This window comes from Phymastichus coffea, unplaced genomic scaffold (genome assembly GCF_024137745.1).
Source record: "Phymastichus coffea isolate CEN01 unplaced genomic scaffold, Cenicafe_Pcof_1.1 PCOF00001, whole genome shotgun sequence".
Taxonomy (NCBI): Eukaryota; Metazoa; Arthropoda; class Insecta; order Hymenoptera; family Eulophidae; genus Phymastichus; species Phymastichus coffea.
In genome coordinates, this window is record NW_026706812.1 from 15,692,875 (window position 1) to 15,707,082 (window position 14,208).

Below are 14,208 nucleotides of genomic sequence, written 5' to 3' on the forward strand. Positions count from 1 at the left end.
AAATCTCTTGTTTTTTTATAAAATTTGGCGAATGATAGAATATTTTACTGAAAATGTGCTCATAAAGCATAAATGTTATACAAACAAAACGGAAAAGTTTCTACCGAATGTTTTTCCTGGAATAAAAAATATATACATTAACTTCAAATAATTACATGCGATAAGTTGTTAATGACAAGAAACAAATGTTTCTTAACGATTAATTATCTTCCCATTCCCATTACCAACGTGTTTGGCAATCCATTACAAAAATTCGACTACCGTCGACTATATATATGGTCATTAAACTAACGAGAACTCATTGCAAATTTGAGTGAGCAACCTGTGCTAACTCGCTCAAAGGCATTTTGACATCGACTGCACTGAATTTTTCTTAACCTACCTGTATGTATTCTCTACTTGATGTTTCTCAACAAATTACAATTAAACTCAATGACGAACCTAACAAATATGTATTAAATACAAAAAAATTGACTTAGTTGGTTTAACCACAACCCAAAATTAACAACACCGACATTTTGTTAACTCTGATCTGTTAATGTAACATAGTGCAACCCAAAAATATTTTCATTACTTCTTTTTAAGCTATATTTTTTTCTAATTTTGAAGGAGCTTCCAAAATGTAACAAACCCCCTAACACTATATATATAAGAAATAAAAACAATATCCTCTTATAAAAAAAAGAATTTGATAAAATGAAACTAGTTTATTCGTTATCTGAAGCTGAAAAATAGTTACGATTTTTCTGCTGTATGTGTGTGTGTGTCTTGTATACGCTCATACAAGATTACTGTAGATTTTTGGAGATAATTAAACGTTGGAAAAGTGAATTAGTATAATTGGCATGAATTTCATATGAATTGATTGTTTTGATCATACTAATTTCAAAATAAAAACTGACTAAAAGATTAGCTCAGCCAGAAAAATTAATTGAACTTTACTCTATGTAAAAGTTTAGCTTTGAATAAACAAAGTAAACAATAAAAGATATAAATAAATAGGTTATCACGATAAAATATTATATAATGATTTTGATTTCATTCCGCTACATAAAAAAGAAATTTTTTTTGTAAATGTACTAATAACAACCGTGAATGTCTATCGAAATATGTTATTTACATCGTCAAAGATATGATTTTAGTATAACTATAATGTTTTTAAAAATTATATTAGATTTTTTATCGTGATTTTAATTTTTAATTTAACTTTTGACTTTTAATCAATTTATAACACAGAATTTCGAACGATACAAACTTCATTGATAACATTTTAAAATCATTAGTATGCTAATTTAACTGCATATTTATTTACGAACAAATAATATCGTCGGTTGTATCTCATATCCAATAATGGGAATCATATTTAATGTATATTGAATAATCAACTTTTCAATTTCATCAATAAATTGAACGACAAGAAATAGATAAACAATCTTTATCGCAACTCTTCTATTTTTTGTTCTTCACCTTCGATCGACGATGATGGCCTGATATATTACATTGTCAACAGTGCCACCGAAAAATGCATCAGTTCGTTACCATCTTTTTTTTGTAATGTTAAATAGCACTCTTGTCAAATTTTGAAAATATAAGCTGTTCGAACATATATATAGAACTAATTTAATGAATAAAAACTAAGAAGCCGATAATGTAAAAATTTTATTAGAAAACTGCCATATATTCCGATATTCATATTAATTATATAACATTTGAATAAATTTGTTTTAGTGTTTAGTTATATCAAATATTTTCAAATTTTTCAAAAGTTGAAGAATTTTAGTATGAATTTTTTTGTTAATTAAAATAGTACAAAAAGATAAAAGATTCTAAAACGTGCAAATGTATTGAACAACAGTATTGGGTCACCAATATTGAACTAATCTTTTATTGCTCTACATTCTTGACTTCGATGTACAACGTTTACTTAAAAAAAATATTCTCAATATAATTCCCTTATAGTATACGAAATAGTATCTACTACATAATATAAAATATAATCAGAAAAATGTTTTTAAAGTAGATAAAGTTAACATGGGCCTACTTACGTTAACTACTTTAACGTTTGATTAAAAATGTGTTGGTTTACGCATGAGCGCTCGCTCAACAGCTTTCAAATGTAATTTTGAAGCAAGACTTAACATGATTTGTAGACCAGACAAGGGGACTATAAAGTACCCTCCTTTTTCGGTTATATAAAAATAGTGGAGCTAATATCGGACTATTCGGAAAATAAAAACTCAAAACTGGATTGTAAAAAAACATTAGTGTGATATTTATTTATAATTCATTATTATATTTTGGTAGAGTCCTATATTAGGTAAACTCAAAAGCAATTGAAATAGCATTCATCATATTTACGCGATAGAAAATTTCTGATCAATTTTTTTGAAAGAATAAAAGATAACGAATCGAAAAGCGTATTGAAGTTGTATTTTTAAATAACTTAATATATATTCAGACTACATTTGGTTGAGATAAATTGAGAAAAGAGGAAAATTTGGTGATCTAAGCACAAAACGGCAACTACAAAATGGATTTGGCCTTCGGCAATGATTTAAATTGATAGAATTGACACTGCTTGATAGCGAAAAACATAAATGTACAGTGCTATATCGTTAAAGCACACGCAAATTAAAAATCCAAGCATAGCTCCATATTAAGTATAGTTCGATATTAGTTCCATCTTCATTATAACAGTCAGCATTTGATCCTTGAGGAGAACAGACGTGTTTGTGTTGCACTCTACTCGAAAAGTTAAAGTATTAGCCAATCAAGTAAAGTGACAATTTAAATTTATCCTTCAACCTCGTAATAAAAACAAAGTAACGACAAAAATGGCTACTCACAATGAGAGAAGACACGATGTCTACTCCTGCACATAAAAAAATGCCGAAAAGTGGAAAATCATAATAGGTAAAAGATACAGCAACTAGTCCAGAATGTCAAATGCATAATAAAAAATGCCAAGCCCAATTAAATAAATTGAAAACGAAAAAATTATGAAAATCAGTAATCAAATTTAAACTATCAAATGTTGGGAGAGCCTTTAATGCCATAACTGTCGAGAATATGGCCATACAAAAAAATTAATGTTATCAAAGTGCAGTCTATGTGAAATGTGTAAAATCGCATGCAACTAAAGTGTTTGATCAAGAGAAAAACTCAAAACAGTAATCATGTTCAATGTAATTTAAATATAAATATAAACAAAGTCAAATCAAACAAACATATGTCCATGTAGCGGGAAAACAAAATGAACAGAGTTAGACAGAAGAATCAAAATAAATAAATCCCCAGGCATAGTCAAGTAACCACAATAACGATGAAAATTCAAATAAACTCGAACATACGATGGAACAGCTGATGCAAAGAATGGATATGCTAAATGCAGACACCTTTAATTAAGAACATTTTCAATTTTAGGAAATATCGACATCATGTTAATATCAGAAGCACACTTTACAAGTAAGAACTATCTTAATATATCAAACTACACTATACACTATACTAAACAAATCACCCACACATTAAATCACACAGAGGCACTGTGATTATAATCAAAACATAAATTAATCACTACGTTCACATACACACTTGTAAAATTTACCTATAAACAAGTAGTGTAATCATAAGCAATAATAACGGCCCGATAATAGTATCATAAATTTACTGTCCTCCAAACAAAACAATAACAAAAGAAAACTGGACAGACTTTTTTAGAACACTATCGAAAGGAAATCATTTTATAGCAGAAGGCGATCATTATGCAAAACATCCATTATGAGTGTCAAGATCATCAATTCCAACATTCAGAAGTAGAGTACTTTATGAAATTGTACACAAAAATAATTAAATTTCAATACCCACAAAAAACAAACATGCTAAACGAAGTTGCCGCGTCTGATTGACTTTACAGTCGTAAAAGATATAAACAACAAATATTTTAAAGTATCATTTTATATAGTCTTTATACCAGACAATTCACCAGTATTAATTACTCTATACTAAGAAGTATTCAAACCTGTATAAACTACGCAAATATTGACTGGAAAAAATATGCTCTTTTCATTGAGGAATGCATAACATGCAATGTTCCTTTTGAATCAGCTATTAAGATAGAAAGCAGTATTGAAACACTCGACTTATTCTGAAATGAAGCCATTAATAACTGTTCTAACTTTTTTACTATTGTAAATAGTAAAAAAAATGCAGCACATCGGTTTCAATAAAATAGCCCAAAAATTTAAAGAAAACTGATTACTTTGAAAACGATATTAGATAACCAGATTCAATCGAGATAAAATTAAATTAAACAAAGCATTCAACGATTTAAAGAAAACGTATGCAAGGAAACACAAATATCTCAGAGCACTGAGTTTAAAAGAAGCCACGGATTACTCACTATGGAAAATTACGAAACGACTTGAAAGACCAACTACATGTATATCATTTATCAGAAAATCTTGCGGTAAATGAGCCAAATCAAACGAGGAAAAAAAACTGCAAAGTTAACTAATCATTTATGTACAGTATTCAAACTTCAACGAAAAATAATCACCGAACAAGATCAAATCACTCATACCAATCACATCGGTTAAAATAAAGAACGTATTAGTTAAAAAATTCAAATTTTAAAATATTATAGAAAAAATTATTAAAGAGCTAATTTCAATAGCAATATGATACATAATAATTATTTTCAGTGTATGCTTTCGTCTATACTCTTTTCCTTTTCAATAGAAAATAGTAGAGATTATTTTAATACCAAAACCCGTCAAAGAAACTAAACTGGTGGTTTTATATAAACCGATAAGTCTTCTACCAAGACTTTCAAAAATTTATAAAAAATTAATTGTAGTTAAAATCAACCAAATAATATGGAATATAAAATTTATCGCAGGCCACCAATTCAACTTATAGATAATTGTAGTAAATTAAAGCAAATCAACACATGCGATGTTTACACTTCGAAATACTTGTCCACTTATTAGACTTAAAGATAAATACAGTCTGTAAAGCAATCATGTAAAATATTCAAGTATACTTAGACTAGAGGCTTTACATGGAAAGAACATACATATATATTCATAAAAAGCAAACAATTGGAATTAAAATGAGGATAGCTATACAAAGTTGTACATAAATCAATCTGGACTTATGGCATTTAACTATGCGGTGTTGCTTCAAACTCAAATATTGAAATCCTAGATAGATTTCAATCAAAAGCCCTAGGTAATATTGTACAGTTCCTATAATTCAGCAGGTTCCGTCAGCAAAAAAAAAAAAAAGAAATTAACAAGTTTTATGCGAAATATAATACCAGAGTTTAAGAACACTCAAATAAATTTATAAACAAACTTCTCAAGACATCTATCGCCAATACCAGACTCAAGAAACATAAACTAATGAATGCATAAATAAATCTTAATCTACTTGTTACACACATTCTTTAAACCAAATACAGAAACTCATTGGAATATTTTGCTAAATTTCATGTAAATATATTCATATATTTATTGTCGACGGCATTTATGGGTGAAACAAGTACGTATTTTGATTCCGCGTGGAATCTTCCCGCAGGTGCACACGACGACTCGTTACGTCTGGCATAGGCTGTAGCGTATCAGGAATGAAAGGTCGAAACGCTACAAGTCGAGCCCCTGAGACTCGCGCCAATGGCAAGTGACTTAGCCAAGGAACGTGCCAATTGCGGCCTTTCACCTGGTCGAGCCTCCGCGCTACACGCATGTTTCCTCATCGCAGCTTTGAACTTTATACGTTGACACTGACGCTGAAAAGCGGCTTAACATTTATTGTCTTCATTCATTACTTGTTCACGAGTCATTCACATTTAATTGGCAGCTGGACAAACTTTCATCGATAACAAATTATATTTCAAATTTTATCTGGTTATTTGATTTTTATAAATGATTATGACTATATAAACGGCAGATATGACTGTTCGGCATTTTACAATCAAAAAATCATTTTCGCAAAGGGATATTTATTTTAAAATAGCTTGAAAAAATTTTCTCTTACAGCAAATGAAATACGATTTCGAAAAGGGGTTAATTTTTTCAAATGTATGTATGAGAGTACTTTTAAAGTATATAATTTTATGTTGTAGGACAATTCTGTTATGGTAATACTGTTTTTCTGAATGCTGATCGGTTTTTCGTTTCCATAACAAATAGAGAAATTTGCGACCCTCATCGAGTTTGGTTTTTAGATTATTTGTTTCGTTATTTACTTAAATATATGTAAGTTAACGGCTTTCTTTAAAAGTGCGATATTTGCCAATAGAAAAAAGTTCTGTTAAGATTACATTTGACTAATCTTAGCTAAAAGATTTATTCTTGCAACGCATACGAACCTTAATTGAATTTAGAAGCTTTCAATAAATTCTTATTTTATGAACACTTTTGTAAGATTATATTTACATGCAAGTGTTGAGAACACAGAATAGCAACGAAACCGTCCATAATTATTGTAAGTTTCGATAATAATGTACATTTATAATGAAAACTAAATTCATCCTCGTTAAGGTATATATTTTCAAAGATATTAGCTTTCATAAGGTTTGATAATTTGTGAACTAATCGATGGTAGGGATAAAAATGTTTCTTATTGTTAGTAAAAAGCCGTTTCTAAAACCTTGGTAGCTAAAAATATTCGTCCCTGCAACTCGAACAAAAATGACTTTTGGCCAAGTTTCAACATCACATTATTTCTTATTGAGAACATTTTTGAAAGTTTTCTAATTTCCTATTATAAAATGCTTTCATTAACTAAATACAACTGACTTACAACGCCTGTGTATACAGGATTCAAAATATTTTTAAAGAAAAGACTAGAGCACATGCATGCTAATAAATTAAAAAATATCTGATACTGCTACGAGGGGAGATACATCAAAGTATATTCATTAGCGGAAGCGGTTGATAATCTGGTCTACCTCCCATGTGAGTTTCATACCAACGGTGATTATGTTATTGTAGACATAAATTAATTTGTCATTGGCTCCAGGCCTTCTCTGGAAATTTTGCTGAACTAACCATACAAGCGGTGCTGTTTTCTATTAGGAAAAAAAAAATTTATTTTTATAACAATCATTTCACTAATGAAAAAATTAAAATCAATAGCTTTTCAAGTCTGCATTAGATCAATTTCTAAATTATTTCATAAAAATACGAAGAAATTTTTTTATACAGATTACTTTAACCATTCATAAATTGGCAAAAGTACAGAAACACGAAATTAAAAATAAACGTGTTTTAAGTAGTAACAGATGTATTTTTTTAGTAATATTACGAGTAGAAACTGACTGATTTGACTTAAATATTAATTTAAGTATACAGCAAAAATAAAAACTTTTACTGTAGTTGATGCGTTCATTACAAGTTCATGTTAAATTTTCTTTGATTCGATGGAACTAAATTATCGTTAAATTGATCGAGGCACTGAATTTTTTGTCATACATGATAGTTTACTTAAAATTGAATTGTGCTCGATCCGCTAGTACCTCTTCAGAGCAATCGTATTGGCACTTGGAAGTGGATTCATACCAATCTTATATATATTGTTATACAAACATTAATTTTTATCCGACGTGACTTTTTCAATTATTGAGAATAATACAGGAAAATTTATTTTTGCAGACCACTAGTATTTTACGAAATATTATGAATATTTTGACTTTTCGGAGTATGCGTTAATCTTTGTTGCGTAACAATATTGAAATGTAAGTAAAATTGTTGTGATTCCAATTTGAATGCAATACTTATTTATTGTACACAATGATTGAATTATGAAAGCAAATCTAATATTTTAGTTCAATGATTTTACTGTGATGCATACGTTTGGTTCGATTGATTCGCTCGTTCCATAATTATGAAAATATTAATTATTTGCGTCTTAAAATGTACTGTTATTTCTGTAAATTCTCTCTACTGATTGTTACAACTAAGTTTAAAAAGACTCGTTGGAGAAAAAAGTCAAAAGGTAAGAGCGAGCTGAGCAAATGCTTGCACGAACCGGGAGCTATCTAAATTCAGTAATTGCCAGTAAACATGTATATAATTCGTAACATGTTTGAACATTCGTGAACTTTTAAAGCTCGTGAATTCAATTCAAACAAGAATGACTTACAGATGCTTATTGTGCATACTTCAGCTTGACAAATTACTTACTCGAAATATAATAAAATTACTAATAAATTTTACCCCATGTTCAAATCAAGATTCACTGTAGCGAGTCGCATGCAAGTAGACTCGAAATAGCCACGAATCTGCGATCGCGACAAGATTTTTAAGCGATAAGAGGACGATTCCAAATTGTTATCACTGCAACATCACTCATATTTGGTAAGTGATACAGAAATTTGGTAACGGCTTCAAGTAGATTACAGGATAAATTGGATCGTGTTATAAGTAAACGACTAGGTTTACGCTAAGAAAAATTAATTAAAACCAGAACCTTCTTCACAATGATAACCTGCAACGCCCTCAAACCTTACGTAACCTCAAAATATGCACGTCGTGCATAATTTTAGCTTAGCATTATACGCATTCTCAGACATAGAGCCCAACCTTCTTCAGAGTAGATATTCTTCACGATTATACGCACTCTAACCTCCCTTAAGTCCAATGTAAGATAGAATGCACACCTCATTCCAGCCACTGCCAAACACGTATACTTGTGTTTCATATTGTTTTTGCGCACCTACCCGCTTCAGCGTATATGCGTTTAGCCAACCAATAAACATCACCTGACCTCTTACGTGATTTATCAACGTTCTTTTATTCATTGCGTATAAAAGAAATTAATTTTTCTGAATGTGACGCTTACCACGTTCAAAAATGCGATTTCTCACATGACAAGTCACATAAGACATCATGTGATGTTTTTCAACTTTCTGCACATTCTGCACAATGTACTAATCCATATTAAAAAAATCATGTGTTTTTATGTACGTTTATGAATTATTTATTATTGTGTAATTTATATATTATGTATTGTTATTTTCTTAAAAGGTAAGTAAGCTGAATTTTTATTTAGTCCGATGAAACGTACAAGTTCACTATTATTCCAAAGAAATATGCAACTAAATGATTTGAATGAAATATTTGCAAATAATTCAATTTAGACAAAAATTACTACGTGAATAGACCAACAGAAGGGTATAAATGACTAAGAGGTTATAAGAAATATTCGTTAACTGTACATAGCTAATACGCACGCACACGCATGCGCGCACACACACGTGCGCGCATACACTCCGCCATATTTGGCAGCCAAAAAAATGACAGTAGCTGTGACGAGTTGTCAGTCTTCAGTTATAAACGAAGCCCTCAAGACAAGCACTTGCTTGCCAATTCAAAAATAAAATGAGGAAAAGAAAAAATCAAAGGTCAAAACTAGCTGTATTAATCATATAACTCGCGATTCCCGCGCTAAATTTAAATGAACTTAGAGTTCTCGAAAAATAATATAATTTCGTTCGTTGACCGCCAAGGCGTATGACGAAACGGTCGCGAATGTTGAGCTATTTGTTTGATTTTGTAGAATAATTTGAAAAAAAAGTATGTTTTATTTTCCAAAGTTAGAAATTATTGAATAAATCAAATGTTTTCAAGATAAACAAATAAAAAAAGTTAACAAAAAATAATTTTCTAAAGAAATGACAAGATACCTATACTTTACAAGTTGGGGATATTTTTAAAATCGACATTTTCATCTCAAAAAAAGAAACAGCTTCTTTTCATTTGTTTGAAAAATTTCTATTAAATAAAAGGTACTATTTTTTTTTAAGACGCTGGGATTCAGTGACTCAAAATAAATGAGAAAATCATTGGTTCCTAGTGTTGAACCTTCGTCAGCATATTGACTGAGGACTGTATGAGGCCGAGTGAAAATTGTAACTACGTTGGTCAAAATACACGATAACAATGAAAGGAAACATTTGTTTTGAGTGAGAATGTTACTATTACGAATAGGACGTTGATCAGTGCGACAGTAGAGGTTCTTGTACGTATTACAGCAGCCGAGCAAAAGCGAAATACGCACAAACGGCTTACGGCATTCGAAATGGACGCAAACACGCGCTAAGAGCGCACGCATAGCCAGTTATAACCTTTCGCATATCTTTCGCCGACTTTGCATTCACGGACGATTTTGAAACGCGTAAGTGTGTCCCTGGCTTTCTAGCTCTTTATTTCTGTTGTAATAGAAAAAAGCTATCATTCATTTGTTTACTCGAGATCTGTCATTGGCTGTGTGTTGCTGACAGTTTCAGCAGCATTCTCAGGAAGGTAGACTCCTTCCGGGAATCTGCGCAGAAAAATAGTCGATCGGTATGTCATTGAGCATTGACATTCGAAGCCGACGATATAGAGGAGCGGAGGAGTGCGTGCTAGCCGACTCGCACGCAGCAACACGAGCGAAGGTTTGAATGGCGCAAGCAAATACAGCGACGACATGACCGTGACAATACAAGAGATTCTCACCTTGACAGGCTGCAGAGGCTGCGCGAGGACTCCGAGACTCGTAGAATTGAGAGGTACACACGCGACCGAGCACACGTAGCAATGTCACACGCGTATAAGACAGATTTGTCGCCGCGAGACGAACACGGGCCCGACGAATCTGCTAGCGGCAAAATGTAAGCAGACGAATGCAAGGAACTAAGTTGAGACAGCGCCGAGACAGCTTGTAGTGCAGGCAGCCGCGCGTCACTGTCTCCATGCGCACGCGACGGCGCTCGCTCGCTGACTGGCGATGATGAGGCCTGAGCAGCTGGCCGATCGGACTCCGGAGCGCGCGACGGCCGATTGCCGAAAGCGGCACAATTCTACCCGAGCCGCTTACGCGCTGGGCCTGCACGTGCGACAGTCTTGCAGCTACATGCGCCTTGCACAGCCGATAGGTCGCTCGACTCGCGGCTTCCCTCTCTTCTTCGCTCCCCAATGCCCACAGCCCGTGTTGTCTGTACTGTGTTTCTCTCGACTTTGCCGTCTTCGCACCAACGCGCCAGCTTTTTATAATAGTTACGTCAGATTTTTCTCTAATTTACTTTTTTATCTTAGACTAGTGTCGATATCTCAGAACCTGTGCTTTCGATAAAAATGCAATGCTTCTACTGATTGCAGGTTGCTCAAATTACGCGCGTGTTTCGGCGACGTCATCACTTTTATCGACTTTCATTGTTTCGTTGAGGTAGATATCGTTTAACGTCCATATAATCATCACTTTCTCGGCGAAGCCGCGCGAACGCATTTGTCACGGACTGTAGAGATACACATGATCATTTTATCACCGCTCTAATCGACAATTCCAAGATATGGAACGTTTTTCGATTCTCAATCAATCAGAAATACTTGACAGGTTCAGCAAAACACGCTTCTACTTCTACAATCAGCTCGACTGGACAATATTAACTGGCACTCATTCCTAAGAAACTGACAATTTTTCACATTTCTCTGTCACGCGAAATATTGCAACAGTTTGAGCTGTCCAATTAATTTCCACGTGCTTGTTGTAGCTTCAATTGAACCGTGATCAATTCAAACGCCACTACCAGTACCTACGCCAAGTTTAAATAAACAAAACTAAAGTTCTTGCACCACTGGAAATAACAGATTTCGATTTTCAACGAAATAAACATTTTATTTTCATATTAGCCATACGAGAGCGAACCGTTATTAGGAGAATGTGGAAGCACTAACTCCCAAATCATTGAGATTAATTCATGTGATTCTTTAATAGACGGCAGTAAATCGATTCTCAAATAAATTGTTTTCTACGAATCTTACTCATCTATATACAAAACAAAAATTGTTCTAAGGCTTGAGAGCGAAAAAACTCGAACCGACTGAAGCTTTCGAGCTTCGGAGCTATCAGCCAGTATATACTGAACGTACCTATACCTTTCCGCGCACAGTTTCAGACCGGTTGTGTGTCTGATTTTTAAAATGTTGCAATACATGAAAGTCACTATTTGTACGCGAACGGTATAGAGCGCGACATAAAAATAGTGGTAAGTTTCCCCATCTATATTCACCAGCCATAAGTTTGTTGCAAAATTCGATAGGTTATTGGTAGTGTCGCTTAAAATTGTAAAGTTATGTTTTCCATTTTAAATTACGGCATTTGACGCGTGCAAAAGAAAGAGCCATCATCTATATTGAGACGTTATTGAGCTTGAATCGATCATATCGTCCAATTGATTGATGAATTGTAACAAAAATCATTTATGATTCCTGTGAGTACGCGTGTCGATATAAAAAAATAATTTCAAACGAATTATACTTACTAGCAGCGAATAATAATTTATGGACACTGTCAAATCGAAGACGTTACTGAGCTTTTAAAACGAACGCGAACACGCTTCCTAACAAACTAGTACCAAATACAAATCTATAAAGATATTTTTATTCGTATTTCCAATTGATCAAACTTTGACTTTAACATGAAATTTATTTGACCTTAATAATAAGTGGCCTCGCTCTTTTAATTTATTTATTAAGCTGATTAGCTACCTGAGATAGAACAATAAGCTGTAAGAATATACTCACGCACAGTTATAAGACTGTATCGCGCTAAATTATTATAGCAAATAATAATTTTGGAATAACAATACATAACGACTTGACTGGTGACGACACTAGCCGGTCCGTATCGTAAAAGCTATCACAGGGATACTGATTGCAATGGTATTCGCGGCAATAAGTTCGCCTGCGCATGCATACGCTTCAATTTACGTACGGAAGGACACTGCAAACTTTCCTATGATTAAAACGTTCGATCAATTGGTCAGTCGCGCGAAGAATTCCCGCTTATTACTTACAACACACAAGCCTTGCGCCCTCTTCTGAGGACGATCAATTTCGCCACGACACCAGTACCATCCAACATACTTTTTGTATAGATGTCAAGACCTTTTCATTTTTAATATATTGATTGAAATAGCTCTCTTGAATAGTAACGATTTATTTGCAGTGCTTGCCCTCTTTTATAAATTCTCGTTGTTCAAGTCTTTTCTAAATTTGCCGACGATCTCGTGCGTAGAAGCAGAAACAACTATCAAATCCAAAAATTCAGATTGCAAGATTGCCAAAATATTGATAGCATTTACGAGAAATAGTGTCAGAATATTAGGTCATGCGAACAATTAGATAAACATCACACGAGCATCTTTTAAAGAGCAAACGTGGATCATTAATATAGACACACTATTATTTAAAATACTAATATTTTTTCCGCGAAACTAAGGACGGAATTATTAAATGGTAGTAACTGTAAAAGTTAAAACAGAAGAAGCAGTAAAAGAATATTAGTAACTAATTATACAAAATTAACTAAATAGTTGAGAATTAGTCTATTGGAATCTTTAACTAGATCATTATGTGGCGTGCACTTTCTCTCCACGTGTTGGCCAGAAGTTTACCGTCTTATGCAAAAAAACTTCATAATTCTCGAACGAATTGCTGGAGAATTTATGGCCATCTGCAATAAACACATTAAACGTCGACGGTCGCGCGTCAGCGTTAATGAGTTTATTTAAGGGAAAACGCGCGCCCAACTTTCGTTTTTTTTAATGTCAACCCCTGAATGTTCAACTAGAAATGCAAACAAAACTGTCCGAAAAATTCCAATAGGTTTCTAAATGAACAATTTTAAAAGCTTAGCACGGTGTCAGGAATGCTGCAGAAAAGATTGATTTGCGAAACCGAAATGTCGAAGCTTCAATAATAATATTTTTGACAACGATCTCAAGTGGGCTGATAAAGCTTTGATATACACGTTGTTTTGATACTAAATATGGTTGCAATGCAGTACAGAGCTGAAAATTTGGATGCTAACAAATTAATATCCGAAGGCAACAGTGAAAATGCATCATAGGTGCGGTTGAATGAAAAGAATAAAGGAGAGAAACTTTAGATACGCAAAAGCTTGAAAATAGGAGAAACTCACCGGTAACTAGCGATTTGGTATCGCTCGAGTTTATCGGCTAGACTATCCGATGTGCGCCGGTTGCTATAATGCTTCTGCTGCTGGTACTGTTGCTGGCGAAAACGGTGGCACTGGCCGATCCGCTGCCCGCTGCAACACAGGCAACAACGGGCGGCTCCTTGCCAAACAACCAGCATCACTGTCAACATCAAACACCCCGTCTATTCAAATTATTTTTCACTTTCTCACAAATCCCTA

At 33.3% G+C, this 14,208-nt stretch overlaps 1 protein-coding gene across 8 annotated transcripts in view; it reads right to left on the minus strand.

Annotated features, from left to right (window-relative positions):
• LOC131675491 (trehalase) overlaps positions 1 to 14,208 on the minus strand; it is a 52,314-nt gene that overhangs the window by 36,319 nt on the left and 1,787 nt on the right. For 5 of the 8 annotated variants that reach the window (XR_009303059.1, XM_058954492.1, XM_058954526.1 and 2 more), the window contains one exon: positions 13,972 to 14,149. Coding sequence is in view for 4 of the 8 variants with exons in the window: in XM_058954492.1 (XP_058810475.1) it covers positions 13,972 to 14,147 (176 nt within the window). In the remaining 4 variants the exon portion in view is untranslated. Of the gene's footprint in view, positions 1 to 10,505; positions 10,835 to 13,971; positions 14,150 to 14,208 lie in introns of those variants that run through there. The other 3 variants (XM_058954532.1, XM_058954521.1, XM_058954512.1) reach the window with 3 other exon arrangements.